The following is a 14,048-nucleotide window of genomic DNA, read 5'->3' on the forward strand; positions in this document are numbered from 1 at the left end:
CTAAGATAAAAGTGTTTCCATTATATTCAGATGTTAAACAGTTATGTCCTGTCACCACATGTGAGTCAAATCAGTTACTGATAGAACCCCTAGTACATTTTGTTACAAAGGAATGTAGTAAACTTCTAAAAGACAGACACAATGAGTTCAGGAAGTTTAGACAAGTTATACATACATCTTTTCAAAAGTACATAGGAGTTTCAAATTCAGCAGAACAGCTTACTAAAAAATGTCAAAAAGACCATGCAATATTACAGGAGACTCTTAAACAACAGTTACAAGATGAAGAAAATAGATTAGCTGAACTGACAGAGACTGACTTCCTTCATACATAGGAAAGAGTAGGAAACTACAGCTGATCTGTGCAAAAGAAATATATTTTATAATATGTTAGTGTTTTGAAAATGGTTAAGTTTACATGGCAGGATGGTGAAATACAAATCATTTTCAAATGTTTAAAACTTCCATTCAATTAAAGCAATATATTTATCAGTACTACAGTAAAGTAGAGCATATGACTGCCATTCTTAGCATAGTCAAAACGTAAACAAAACTGTTCTCCTGTGTAAAATTAAATAAAAATAGTTAATAAGAGTAAAGATTTACATTCACAACACTGACATGCTTGTATAAAGATTTAAAGTGACAAGACTGACATGCATGTATTTTCTTTTTATACAATACACAAGAATAACAGGCAGACAACAGCAAATATAAATAATGTAAATATATAAATGTGTTTGTTAAGCTAATATCTATTTATTTTTTTACATTTTTTTTATAATTGTATAGTAACACCACACCAAACAGTTAAAGTTCTGAATTTTAAAAAGAAATAAAATCACAGATGGTATTAGTCAGTCTTTGTAAAATAAATGTCAGAACAGTTAAATAAATAAAAAAATACTGAAATCAAAAGTTAAAAAATATATATGATTAAAGGAAAAATGCTAAAAAGGGTTAATTGAAATGTAAGCTCAGACCTTCCTAAACTTGATGAATAGTTACAGGAAATGTTGAAAAGATAAGATAAGAAACAAGACTGCTAGACAAGTGGCTTGAGTTTTTCTAAAAACTTATTATTTAAAACATAATTGTTAAAATGTTCACATGCAACACTATTTGGTAATTATAATAAAACATCACAATTGTGCATATATGTCCCTGATTAAAAAAAAAAAAAACCTTAGTTACATCAAGTATAGCCAACAGATGGGTTATAGTATACATACAGTTTAAATAAAGTAGACAGGAGGGTACAAATAACTACTACTAGTAGAAGTAGACAGCAAAGGCAACAGAAAATATGATCAAATCAGACAATGGTCTATAGTTTGGTAACCTAATAAAATAAATGTATAACCAAAGTGTTGGGCTGACATACATTCTATTCTCACAGTATAAAGCAGATAAACAGTGCTGCAGTACTACAGGGGGAGGGGTACTTTCTCAGTTTTACACTGACTGTATAAGCAGTATTGCACAAGAGTCAAAAATAAAGCTACAGAAAAAAATAAACAACAAGAGTCAAAAATAAAGCTACAGAAAAAAATAAACAACAAGGGTCTAAAATAAAGCTACATAAAAAATAAACAACAAGGGTCTAAAATAAAGCTACAGAAAAAAATAAACAACAAGGGTCTGAAATAAAGCTACAGAAAAAAAATAAGCAAGGGTCTGAAATAAAGCTACAGAAAAAATAAACAACAAGGGTCAGAAATAAAGCTACAAGAAAAAAATAATATTGCATTCCTTCTTGACAATACTCTTTTAGGGGGGAAGGAAAAAACAGGTATTAGTGTGTATTAGACATACTGGTAAACTGGATTAAACCTGACAGGATAAGATATTTTACAAGTTAATAGCTATCATAATGGTTATTATTGTATTGTTTAGTATTAAATTGTATTTACAACCTGTTAAACTGTAAAGCTATACAAAAGATGGTTTAAAAATTAAACAAGGGTCTGAAATAAAGCTACAGAAAAAATAAACAACAAGGGTCAGAAATAAAGCTATAAGAAAAAAATAATATTTCATTCCTTCTTGACAATACTCTTTTAGGGGGGAAGGAAAAACAGGTATTAGTGTGTATTAGACATACTGGTAAACTGGATTAAACCTGACAGGATAAGATATTTTACAAGTTAATAGCTATCATAATGGTTATTATTGTATTGTTTAGTATTAAATTGTATTTACAACCTGTTAAACTGTAAAGCTATACAAAAGATGGTTTAAAAATTAAACAAGGCTCTGAAATAAAGCTACAGAAAAAATAAACAACAAGGGTCAGAAATAAAGCTACAAGAAAAAAATAATATTTCATTCCTTCTTGACAATACTCTAAAAAACAGGTATTAGTGTGTATTAGACATACTGGTAAACTGGATTAAACCTGACAGGATAAGATATTTTACAAGTTAATAGCTATCATAATGGTTATTATTGTATTGTTTAGTATTAAATTGTATTTACAACCTGTTAAACTGTAAAGCTATACAAAAGATGGTTTAAAAAAACAAGAGATGGCTTAAAATTGATTACAGCTATACAAGAAAGAGTAAAGATATATAAAAAACTGAACAAGATTGGTCACTATTTTTAATATGTTTTTGGCAAAACAATGTTGGTATAAAAAAGCATGAATATTTTTAATTGCTGAGTATGTAGTTTAAAATAACAGGACATATACATTTGGTGTCAATTCCACTAAATACTTCTAAAGAGACATAAGAATTTTCCAAGATTTTGCTTAATATTAATGTTATTAAATAAAATTTACTTTATAGTCTTTGTATGTACAAATACAGAAGAATTCAGTACAAATTAAATTAATGTCTAGCAATGAATATGTGTGAAAAAACATGTTTTAAAAAAATTGGGTTCAGGATAGTTGCTAGATTGAAATGCATGAATAGCAAACAGTCTGTGTAAATACATACTGTACAGAATACATTGTAATAAGTTTAAAAGTAATTTGTCAAGTTGTAATATCACTGGTTTTACCCCAGTAAAATAATTGCTTTCAAATATTTTTTTTTTATCTAAGCCCAGTTCAGTATTTTACCAAGATGTTAATGAGCAGTTCAAAAACATGATCTCAATGTTATGGTTAAAATGACATTGAAACTGTATATTTTCAGTAATGAGTAAATGCTTGCAGTAGTACATGGTTCTTGTCTCTTATAGTTAATTCAACAGTTGCAAAGAAGTCATAAATTGAATTCTGTGATTGCAAAAGAATAAATTAATCAAGTTAAACTAAAGCAGACACAGCTCATAACTGATAAAATAATTTCACAGAATGGTCTGCAAAAGAAAAAGTTGTTAAATAGATTCAGTTTTGGTAGTGATACTTAATATCATTGTATTAACTATGTAAAAATGCATTTTGATCAAAAGAAGACTTTCTATATAATGTGATCAAAAAATACATATCAGTATAAAATGTTTTGAGTATGTTTAAAAACAGAGGGAATTGTTAGATATTATAAGGCTGAAATTAATTCTGTTGTAAATATGCTGAAAGAAAAAGCTTGCTTAAATGCAGAAACAGAGTTTAGTAATATGTGATCAGCAACCATACTAAATGACTGTGGCTTAAAAAAATAAGGAACTTGCTTATGAGTGTATTACACACACATCAAGAAAGCTGACTTCTTACAGACGTGACAAGAATGTAATCTGCTTTCACTGGACAACAGGACATGTTTTTCTAAGAAAGTTTAAAAATGTGCTTTTCTAATCCACAAGGCATTTTCTTGAAGACAGTTTACTTATCAGCATTTGCACAAGAACAGATGTGTTAGCATTTGCATCATCAAGCCAGTATCTTTCCAAAACTAAGAGGGTGTGTGTTTAAGTAAAATATGTATAAAAAGTCTGTATTAAATCTAGTTATGTTAGAGGTATGGTAGGGACACAAGTCCTGAGGTAAATGGTATATCTCTCACATCATCTGTACTATATGAGAAGTAAAGTTGGAACAGTACTTTTAAGCTGCAACGTTGGTCCGTTTGATTTATTATAAAAAGTTATTGGTTACTGCTCTCTAAAGTTGATGCTGCAAAGTATATTCTCTCATCAGTGTATATTCTGCAAGTTTCTGTATGCGACAGACTGTGAATAAAAATATAACTAGACTTTGAATTTTAGCAGAATCCAGCCAGCAAATCCCACAGCAAGAGCAAGCAGTAAGAAGCAGCAGTAAGCAGATCCAAATATTTTTTCACCAGGTGTTGTACTCAATTATGTTATGGGCCTGATTAGTGCCGAGTATAGAGGGGTAATATCCTCCTTTGCTCTCAAGGCAATACCTTTACTAATCAAGTGTGCTATGTAGAAAGCCTTCTTTACTTCCGTAGACACATGGTGGTCAAAGTTAAGGTTGCAGTCAACTTGTGATCCTAGCTCCCTTACCACATCTTGGGTATTTAGATTATTGTTGTTGGTTTGATAGTGTGAGGGAACATTGTTTTTGCCAAAGGGAATGATGATGCATTTCTTTGCATTCAGTTTGAGACCGTGTCTAAGACACCCGTTATTGGTTTGTGCAAGACCCTCTTGGAGAATACTGACATCATCTGGGTATTCAGTAATTGCAGCTAGTTTGCAGTCATCCAAAACTTGATCAGCCACTGCCTCTTAGTTTTGGCCTGAACTTCTAAGAAGTATATACCAAACAGAAGGAGGCCCAGCACTGACCCTTGTGGCTCCTCACTGGTAACATGTTTGCTGGTTGATATGGAGTCACCCACTTTGATAGTGTGTGTCCGGTTTGTGAGCTAGTTGGCAACCCATTTTACAACAAAGGAGTTTGCATTACTAACTTTATTGCTAATGCCTGAATGTGGGATTAAGTTGAAAGCCTTTGCCAAGTTGATGTATGTTGTGTGCACAGATTTGCCCTCATCAATGTCAATGGTCACATTTTCGAAGAAATCCACCAGATTAAAAAGGCAGGATCTGCCCTTGATGAAGCTGAATTGTGTTGGATCCAGGGTTTGGAGGAAGCCTATGTTTTTAAACTTCACCGCAACACCAACCAATATTCCAGCAACGACCAATACGTAAAGAGACCAGTGAAACAGCTCTACTTTCCAAAGCAAAATATTTATTGTAAAACACTTTCTCTCTCTAGCGCCTTGGCCGTAGCCTTTACAGAGTAAAAACCTACTCACTTAAAAAACTTCACCTTATATACACCATTTAAACACATTTCAATCAATCATTTGCTTACTAATTAATAAAACACATTCTATCTCCTTGAAGGTAAAGCACAACTAAATAAAACTTTGCCAATTACATTCTTTGTTTAACCCATAGGGGAACAAAGTATTGTATTTCATAATCAAAATTGATTCCTTATGCCTCAATACATTTTTTACAGTTCAACATTTCCATATTGCAATAAAATTTGTTCTAACACTGCTACTTTCATATTACTTATTTCCCCCTTATGTTCTTTGTTAAAATGTTCTGCTATGGGACTAATAATCTTATTATTTTTAACATCTCTCACATGCTCCTTTATTCTTTCAGACAAAGACCTTTTTGTTTCTCCTATATAACATTTCTTACAAGGGCAAATTATGGAGTAAATTACTCCCTTGCTTAAACATGAGTATGTTCCCAAGGTGTCAATTTTTTTTTGTACCAATCTTATCTACTTTAGTTATAATATGTTGGCAGATGGAACATTTCCCACATGGAAATGTACCTATCATCTCCACATTTTCCAACATCCTTTCCCTTGGTCTTATAAATTTCCCATGTACTAGGAAATCCTTCAAATTTCGACCCCTCTTATACGATATTCTTAATTCCATTTGTGACAGCGAGGGCACTTCTCTAATAATCTGCTTCCAATAATCCTTAATCAACCCATTCATTTTTTGTGAAAATATTGTGTATTTAGTAACAAAGAACATTGTTTCTCTATTTGCTTCTCTCCCTTCTTCTATTGTTCTCTTACTACTTTGTTTAATGCCTTTTACTTTAACATTATTTACATTGCCATCATATATCCTATGGAAACTCTCATATACATCCTCTGACTTATAGCCCCTTGTAATAAAAATAGAGGCTACTTCCCGTGCTTCTTTAATATTACTGCTTAGCCTTTTAATTCTAAGCATCTCCCCAAAGGGGATAGATTCCACTGTGTGTCTCGGATGACAACTACTACCATGTGATTTCCAATTTACTTGATCAAATTTCCTAAATATATTTGTTTGAATTCTCTCTTTTTCATTTCCTCTTAACTTGAAATCTAAATAGTTAACCATTAAACCCTTTTGAACACCATCAAATTTTATTCCAAATTTATTAGCATTTAAATATTCTATAAAACTAAATGATAGGTGTTCTCCCCCTTCACAAATAAAAATCAAGTCATCTATAAATCGGAAGTACTTAATAACATATCTCCTAAAAAACTCATGCCTATAAGTATTTTCCACTAGCCCCATAAATAAATTAGCATAAACTGGGGTGAAAGCCGCTCCCATTGCTGTTCCCATGTTCTGCCTATATAAATTCCCATCAAAGTCAAATATATTATTCACAAGGCAAAACTCTACTAATTCCTTTATATATTGAGTTTTGGGACTATCCCCTAAAAAATACTCCATAGCTTGTAAGCCTAAGACGTGTGATATATTGGTGTACAAACTCACTATGTCCACCGTTATGAAATACATGTTTTTAGTCCAAATAACATCCTTTATCCTATTCAAAAAGTCAAAAGAATCCCTTATATATGATGGTAATTTTATCACTTCTTTCAATAAAATTTCATGCAACAAACAGCTGAAGTTATAGGTAAAGAATCCACTGGCTGATACTATGGGACGTCCTGGAGGATGTAATAAATCTTTATGGATTTTAGGAACACAAAAGAATTTTGATACTATACTTTTCTTAACATTCAGCTTATGTGTTACATCATGTGCTGTAAAATAGTGTAACCTAATACCTTTCCTTAATTACATTTGTAACTCTCTTTGTGCCTGTATCAAACAGGTCTCATCTATTTTACTATATACCACATTATTATTCAAATGCTGCATGCACACATTCAAATAATCTTTAGAATTCATAACCACCAGTTTGCCCCCTTTATCTGACGGCTTGAAAACTATTTCATCATTTCTACTCATACTCATATTTTGAAGTTTAATCCATTCTAACTTAGATTATAACTTTTATACATACTCTCAAACTCACTGAATTCTTTATCTATTATTAAATTTAAAGCATTATTAAAGCACTGTATGCACAAATTTCTATTAGGAGGCATAAAAACAGTGTTAATTTTAAGTTTGTTCATATCTAACAAGCTATATGCATTTGTTTCAGATTCAGATTCACAGGAAAAATACCATTCACTACTTTCAGAATCTGTTTCTACATAATCTATCATCATTTCCTTTTGCTTAATGCTATAGAAATAGTCTTTCAAGTGCATCTTATGCACTAAACCAAATATTTCACTTTTAATTTCATATATTCTAGGCAGAACTGTCAGTATAAACTTCAAACCTTTGTTTAATACCGCTAGTTCTGCAGAGTCAAAAACATAATCAGATAGATTTACAACATACTCCGGTACAATAGTACCTTCTACCTGCTCAATTTGTCCATTTACTTCTTTTGAATCAACCTTCGCCCGGGTCTCTTTGGCATTCCTGACCCTGCCAACCTTGCTTCCTGGTCATATTGTTCTGCCCATTGGAACCCCAAAAGGTTCTCTGAAATGCCTCTGAATTCGCCGCTCCCTGTAAGTCCGGACAATCTTCATTAATCCTTTCTTCCTCTTCTACCGAGGATGCCCAATTTTCACCAGAAATGAAACTCCTGTTTCTTTGCTGACCGGAAACAGATCTATCCTTTTGAAAACTTACGCTCCTCCTCTTAGGTCGTTGATTGGCTGAACGCACAAAGGCTTTCTTATGTTCATAATCTCGAATGTCCCTTTGTAATTTGTATTTCTTATGGTCCACCAGATCTTTCTCATAAGATAATAGTTTATTATTCATATTAACCAAAAATGACTCCAAAACCGAATTAGAGGTAATATTCACAATCTGTTCACAAACCTGTTTGGTTTCTAAAAGAAGCTTTTCTCTCTTTACATTGTCTCTTTCAATCAGAATGGCCACCCATTCAAGACTACAGCGGTGTGCCGCCGCTATTCACCGCTATCCACCGCTCCTGAAACTTAACCTCAAGTTCTTCAGATAACTCAAAAGGGGTAGAAGGATTTTTCAGAGACCTGTGACCCCTCGGTGTAATTTCCAGCTCCTGATATCTTTCAAGACTGCCAATATTATAATAAACAGAGGTCTCTTTGAAAATCAGCTTCTCCAGCTTCGAACATAATTCTTGCACTGCTGGAATATCTGAGACTTCTGTTCTTTTACCCAGCATAGCAAATGGATTGATATTTGTCTTCTGGCGGGAATCTTCCCATTTCTTAATAATACCAGATACTGCTATACCTGGTATATCATATCATATCTGGAAGCCTATGTTTTTATTTATGATATCCATAATGATACATTCCATGGACTTACAGATGAGGCTGGTCAGACTTATGGGTCTGCCTCAATACCTGCTGGTACTACTCTCTCCTCCTGCCCGGACGACTCTTCTCTCCCAAAAGAACCCCCCCAATAAACAACCATCGCGTGGCTCCTTGTTCCTGGCGTCAGCTCTGAATAAACCCTACCACGGTGCGAATGCACAATCTAATACTCTGCATCAGCTTGAACTTAAACAGACTTTAAGGGTAAAAGCAACATCCAGACATTAAACTGCTTGAACTAAAAAAGACTTATAGGGTAAAAGCTGTTTCCAAATAGTAATTTTACCTACCTAGATTGAGTTCTGTAAGCAGGAAACTCAACATTATCTTCTGAGTTTGTGTATATTTAACCATACCCTGCAATAACTCCAAGGTCTTGAAAATCGAAAGGTCCTATTCTTCCTTTGAAACCTACACCTGCTTCCTACTGAATCTAAGACCCTGCAACCTCCAGGCAGGTGTTTCTGACGTCAGGGAGTTTTCATATTCCCAAGAGTCCGCCATTTTACTGCCTCAATACCTTCTGGTACTACTCTCTCCTCCTGCCCGGACGACTCTTCTCTCCCAAAAGTACATACAAACTTGGTACTAGCCTGCTTCTTTATGCCAAACATCATGTTGCTGTTTATTTAATTGTCGTTGCTCTGCAACTGCTATAACTCAACCAAGGGGCTCTTAGGCAGCCGTTCTTACTTAAATGGTCTCATGTTATTATTAAGTTGAATTAAGCTAAATTGTGTTATACTCTGTATTAAGTCAATGTTTTTACTGCTGATTTCTTCACTGAATGACCGACCGTTTCACTTGCTTCTAACAGTTAGACCTGATGCTTACTAACACTTACACAACTACTGGCATTCCTAGCCTAGATAACGCTAAGCGTGGTTAATTTGATTACTACTGCTGATCAAAGTACTGCTTGCTTTCTCTGTTCTCCTGCTTTTTTCAAAGTTTATCTATTCTGCGTTATATCTAGTGCCTAGCAATCGTAGGGTAGCTATTTCCTAAAGTGTACTTCTGCAGCGTGGGAAATTTGTTTTTTAACTGCAGCTCAAAGAATGTTTAGTCGCACAGTTCCTCCTGCTTAAAAGAATGTTTCTGTATATGTTAGAGTGAAGGTATATAATTCGCCGAGTAGTCAGCGTTTAAGGCTGTATTCGGCAGTTGCCTCCCGCTGGAATCTATAGCTAATTCTAACTACACAAGAAGTACTAACCTGCACATATTTACAACATTGTACCTGCCTTTTTACTAAGTGTTCTTTGCCTATGTATGTTAGCTTGTTGATGCATAGTATTCTGTATTTTAGCCCATTGATGCATGGTTCTGTGTATTTTACATACCTCTCCCCCACTGTTTATCTCAACATACCTCTTACTACTTTTAGCTATATATAATTGAAGTGTCTAAGCATAAGCTATTGTATTTATTTTGCCTCTAAAACGTGGTTTATCTCCTTTATCCCATTTTAGGAACCCCCCCCCCCCAATAAACAACCATCGCGTGGCTCCTTGTTCCTGGCGTCAGCTCTGAATAAACCCTACCACGGTTGAATGCACAATCTAATACTCTGCATCAGCTTGAACTTAAACAGACTTTAAGGGTAAAAGCAACATCCAGACATTAAACTGCTTGAACTAAAAAAGACTTATAGGGTAAAAGCTGTTTCCAAATAGTAATTTTACCTACCTAGATTGAGTTCTGTAAGCAGGAAACTCAACATTATCTTCTGAGTTTGTGTATATTTAACCATACCCTGCAATAACTCCAAGGTCTTGAAAATCGAAAGGTCCTATTCTTCCTTTGAAACCTACACCTGCTTCCTACTGAATCTAAGACCCTGCAACCTCCAGGAAGGTGTATTCCCCGCTCCGCTTTGCCCTCGCTCTGCTCGGGCTCGCTCCAGCCCACCCTGCCCCATATCCCACCCACTACCTCTAAATTTATAGATACATCTAGCCCATCCCTCCTCCCCCCCTCCATTCACGGCAGTCCATTGATTAATAACTCCTCCTCTCACACACTTAGCCATCCCCCTAAACTTAACATGCCCTCCAAATCCTCCTACCCTACAAACTACCATTTACTCACCACCATGGGAAAAACCAAGTATTCCTTTATCTCTTCACTAACTCTACTCCTTTTCATCCCTTACCTTTTATCACGCTATGAACACCAAACTCTATTAGGAATTCCATTCCCCAATGCCCACACTACCTTTTACATACACCCAACACCTAACCTTATAGTTCCTTCTTCCCTTACTGCAAAATCTCTAGGCCTTAATCATATTCAACCAACCCTCCACTACCCTAGATCACCTAATAATAAATCTAACCTTAAAATACTCTATAAACTTCAAAAATTCTTAGATCACCTAAAACAATGCATTACTCAACATGGCGACATTCATCCAAATCCAGGCCCCACCACTCATGACCCTGCCACCTCAACAGTACCCCACACTCCTAATACCACACTCCTCATCTTTCACCTCAACCTAAGAAGCATTAACAACAAAGTACATAGCCTACATGCTATGATAGCCACACACTCCCCAGACATCATGTGTCTCTCAGAAACATGGCTGAAACCCATACAAAGATGAAGAAATTCTCCCACCTGGCTATAATATCCTAAGGAATGATCGAATAACCAAAAAGGGTGGGGGAATAGCTGTAATGTTTAATAATAGACTTAACATCATTAGGAACACATTGTATCCCCCCCAGGTCTCTAACATTGAACTTATTGCATTGAAGATCTGCCTAAACCCCCATAAATGTATTAATCTAGTTGTAATCTATATCCCACCAGGGAAAAACCTTGAAAACATTGAGCATACTTTAAGTTGGCTAGCCTCAAACTACCCTCAGGAAACCATTATACTAGGGGACTTCAACATTGACTGGTCCCACTGCTCTGCCAAGACAAATCCCCATCCAATCAATCTATATGGCTTCTCCCAAAATATCACAGCTCCTACCAGAATTGGTAATACACAGCAAAAGGAGAGTACCATTGACTGGATTCTCACCAATAAAGCTGCTAACAATTATTCTACAGGTACCCTCCCCAATGACCTAAGCGACCACCTTGTTACTTACATTATAAAGCACAAGCTTTGTACTTCCAATCCACTCCTACATAAACTTATCAGAAACAGGAAAAGTTTAACCTAGATCTATTCCTAGCTGAACTAAAATTCTGCAACTGGTCTTCCTAACTACTCTTCCCTAGCGAGTGTGTCATACTTCAATGACACTTTCCTAAACATCCTTGACTCCCATGCTCCAAATCGACTAATTAGAACCAAGAACCGCATAGCTCCCTGGCTAACAAGTGAAACCAAAGCAAAAATTAAACTCCGTGACCAGGCTTGGAATAAATGGAGAGCCACCAAAACTCCCCTAGATCGTATTAAATTTCAATCTCTCAGAAACTCCACGAAATCAGACATCGCTAGAGATAAAAAACAGTATTTCTGTTACCTCCAGGATAAACATCAGACTAACTTAAAAGTTCTGGGCGGATTCAATAACCTCCTCCATCCTGGTAAATCCTCTACCCCTATACCTGAGAAACTTACTAGTAAAAAACCTGAAGAGATAGCCAATTCCTTTAACAATTTTTTTACGGAGACCATCCAGTCCCTTGCCAATCATCTACCCACTTCTTCCTCATCATTAACTCTTCCTCCTGACTCACCTCCTCTCTCCTTTAACCTACAAACAGTATCCACCTTCTATATTCGTACCCTACTAAAAAAACTGAAACCGTCCACCCTTGCGGCCGATCGTCTCCCAGCTGAATACCTCCAATTAGCCTCTGATGTCATTTCCTATCCCATATCAATTTTGATTAACAGATCCATAACCGAGGCCACCGTTCCCCCCATTTGGAAAATCTCATACATCATTCCACTTCATAAAGGAGGCTCCTCAACTGAAACATCTAACTATAGGCCCATTGCGATACTTTCTCCAATAGCAAAAATTTTAGAACGGTGTATTCACAAACAACTCCTCCACCACCTCACCATCAATAATCTGCTATCATTTACCCAGCATGGCTTTCGCCCCATCACAGTACTACTACTGCCCTCCTCTCTTTTGTCGACTCAATAAACAACAACCGTAACAAAAAACTTATATCCTCTGCACTCTTTCTTGATCTATCAAAAGCTTTCGACATGGTAAACCACCAGCTATTACTCCACACCCTGCAAACCTTTCATCTGGACAACTTGACACTAAACTGGTTCAAGGATTACCTTTCTGGACGGCACCAAGCAGTCCAATGGCAAAATAGTCTATCTCAACTACTCCCTAACAACATTGGCATCCCACAGGGCTCCATACTTGGCCCCCTTCTTTTCTCTGTTTTTATAAATGATCTACACACAATCATCCCTAGAACCACCTGCATACAATGTGATGACTCCACCCTGATCTGTTCTGATCTCTCTCTCCAGAAACTCCAATCAGCCACCCAACTTTGTTTTGCCAAAGTTGAAAAATGGTTCTCTGACCTGAAACTCATACTTAACCCAACTAAAACCAAGTTACTTCTATTTTTCCCCTCGTCTACCACTCTCCTACCCCCAGAACCACAACCTGTAAATCCTAGGTCCTTTTTTGTCAAATCCTTTAATGGCACCATCATAGAGCCAGTCTCCCACACCAAGCTATTAGGTGTCACTATTGACCACAAGCTCAAATTTGATATGCACATTGCCCAAACCATTAAGTCAGTTAATAAGAAACTAGGGTCAATGTACAGAATCAGGAACTTTCTTACTCCTCATGCTAAATTAACCATTGCCCGCACTCATCTCCTTTCCACCCTTCTGTATGCCTCCCCCATATTTTCCTTCCTTAATAAATATGAGCTCAATAAATTTTCTTCCACCTACCACCATATAGCCAGATTCATTACAGGATCACCCTATCGTACTCACCATTGCCTCAACCTCATGAAACTAGGCTGGTTAGAACTGCCCAATCTTCTTAAATTCAATCAACTCACTGAAGCATTTAAAATTATAAATCAACCAGACAAAACCGCCTCACTGAGTAAAATCCTGACTCCATACACCAACTTAAGTTCCTTGGTCTTCCAACAGTAATCAAGTATCAACCATCAAATCTAATAACTTGGTGATGCTCTTTATGCTAACTCTATTGGAAAGCAATGGAACTCCCTTCCTAACTACCTTAGACTCATGCCATCACTTAACCTATTCAAAAATAATCTCAGAGAATATTTAAAGTCCCACTGGTTGTGCCCATGTCTAAACCCAGACTAATTCCTATAGGTTTCTTAGTTCCCTTCACCCTTCTCACTCACAAGCTATCCTCTAGCATTTTACTTCCTCCACTTGTACCCATGTCATGTTACCAACATAGCTTGTCCTGTCACCTCCCTAGCTTTAGCATTTTTTTTTCTAGCATGAATA

General features: G+C 35.8%; 1 protein-coding gene across 1 annotated transcript in view; it reads right to left on the bottom strand.

Annotated features, from left to right (window-relative positions):
* LOC122797828 (extracellular calcium-sensing receptor-like) overlaps nucleotides 1-8,042 on the bottom strand; it is a 167,009-nt gene extending 158,967 nt beyond the window's left edge. The window contains exons 1-2 of the mRNA XM_044066351.1: nucleotides 7,706-8,042; nucleotides 7,386-7,566 (exon numbers count right to left, since the gene is read on the bottom strand). Of these exons, the coding sequence (XP_043922286.1) occupies nucleotides 7,386-7,566; nucleotides 7,706-8,042 (518 nt within the window). The remainder of the gene's footprint in view (nucleotides 1-7,385; nucleotides 7,567-7,705) is intronic.
* Nucleotides 8,043-14,048: the final 6,006 nt, after the last annotated feature.

This window comes from Protopterus annectens, chromosome 3.part1, assembly GCF_019279795.1.
Source record: "Protopterus annectens isolate FY-2018-M chromosome 3.part1, PAN1.0, whole genome shotgun sequence".
In the NCBI taxonomy this organism is placed as follows: domain Eukaryota; kingdom Metazoa; phylum Chordata; order Ceratodontiformes; family Protopteridae; genus Protopterus; species Protopterus annectens.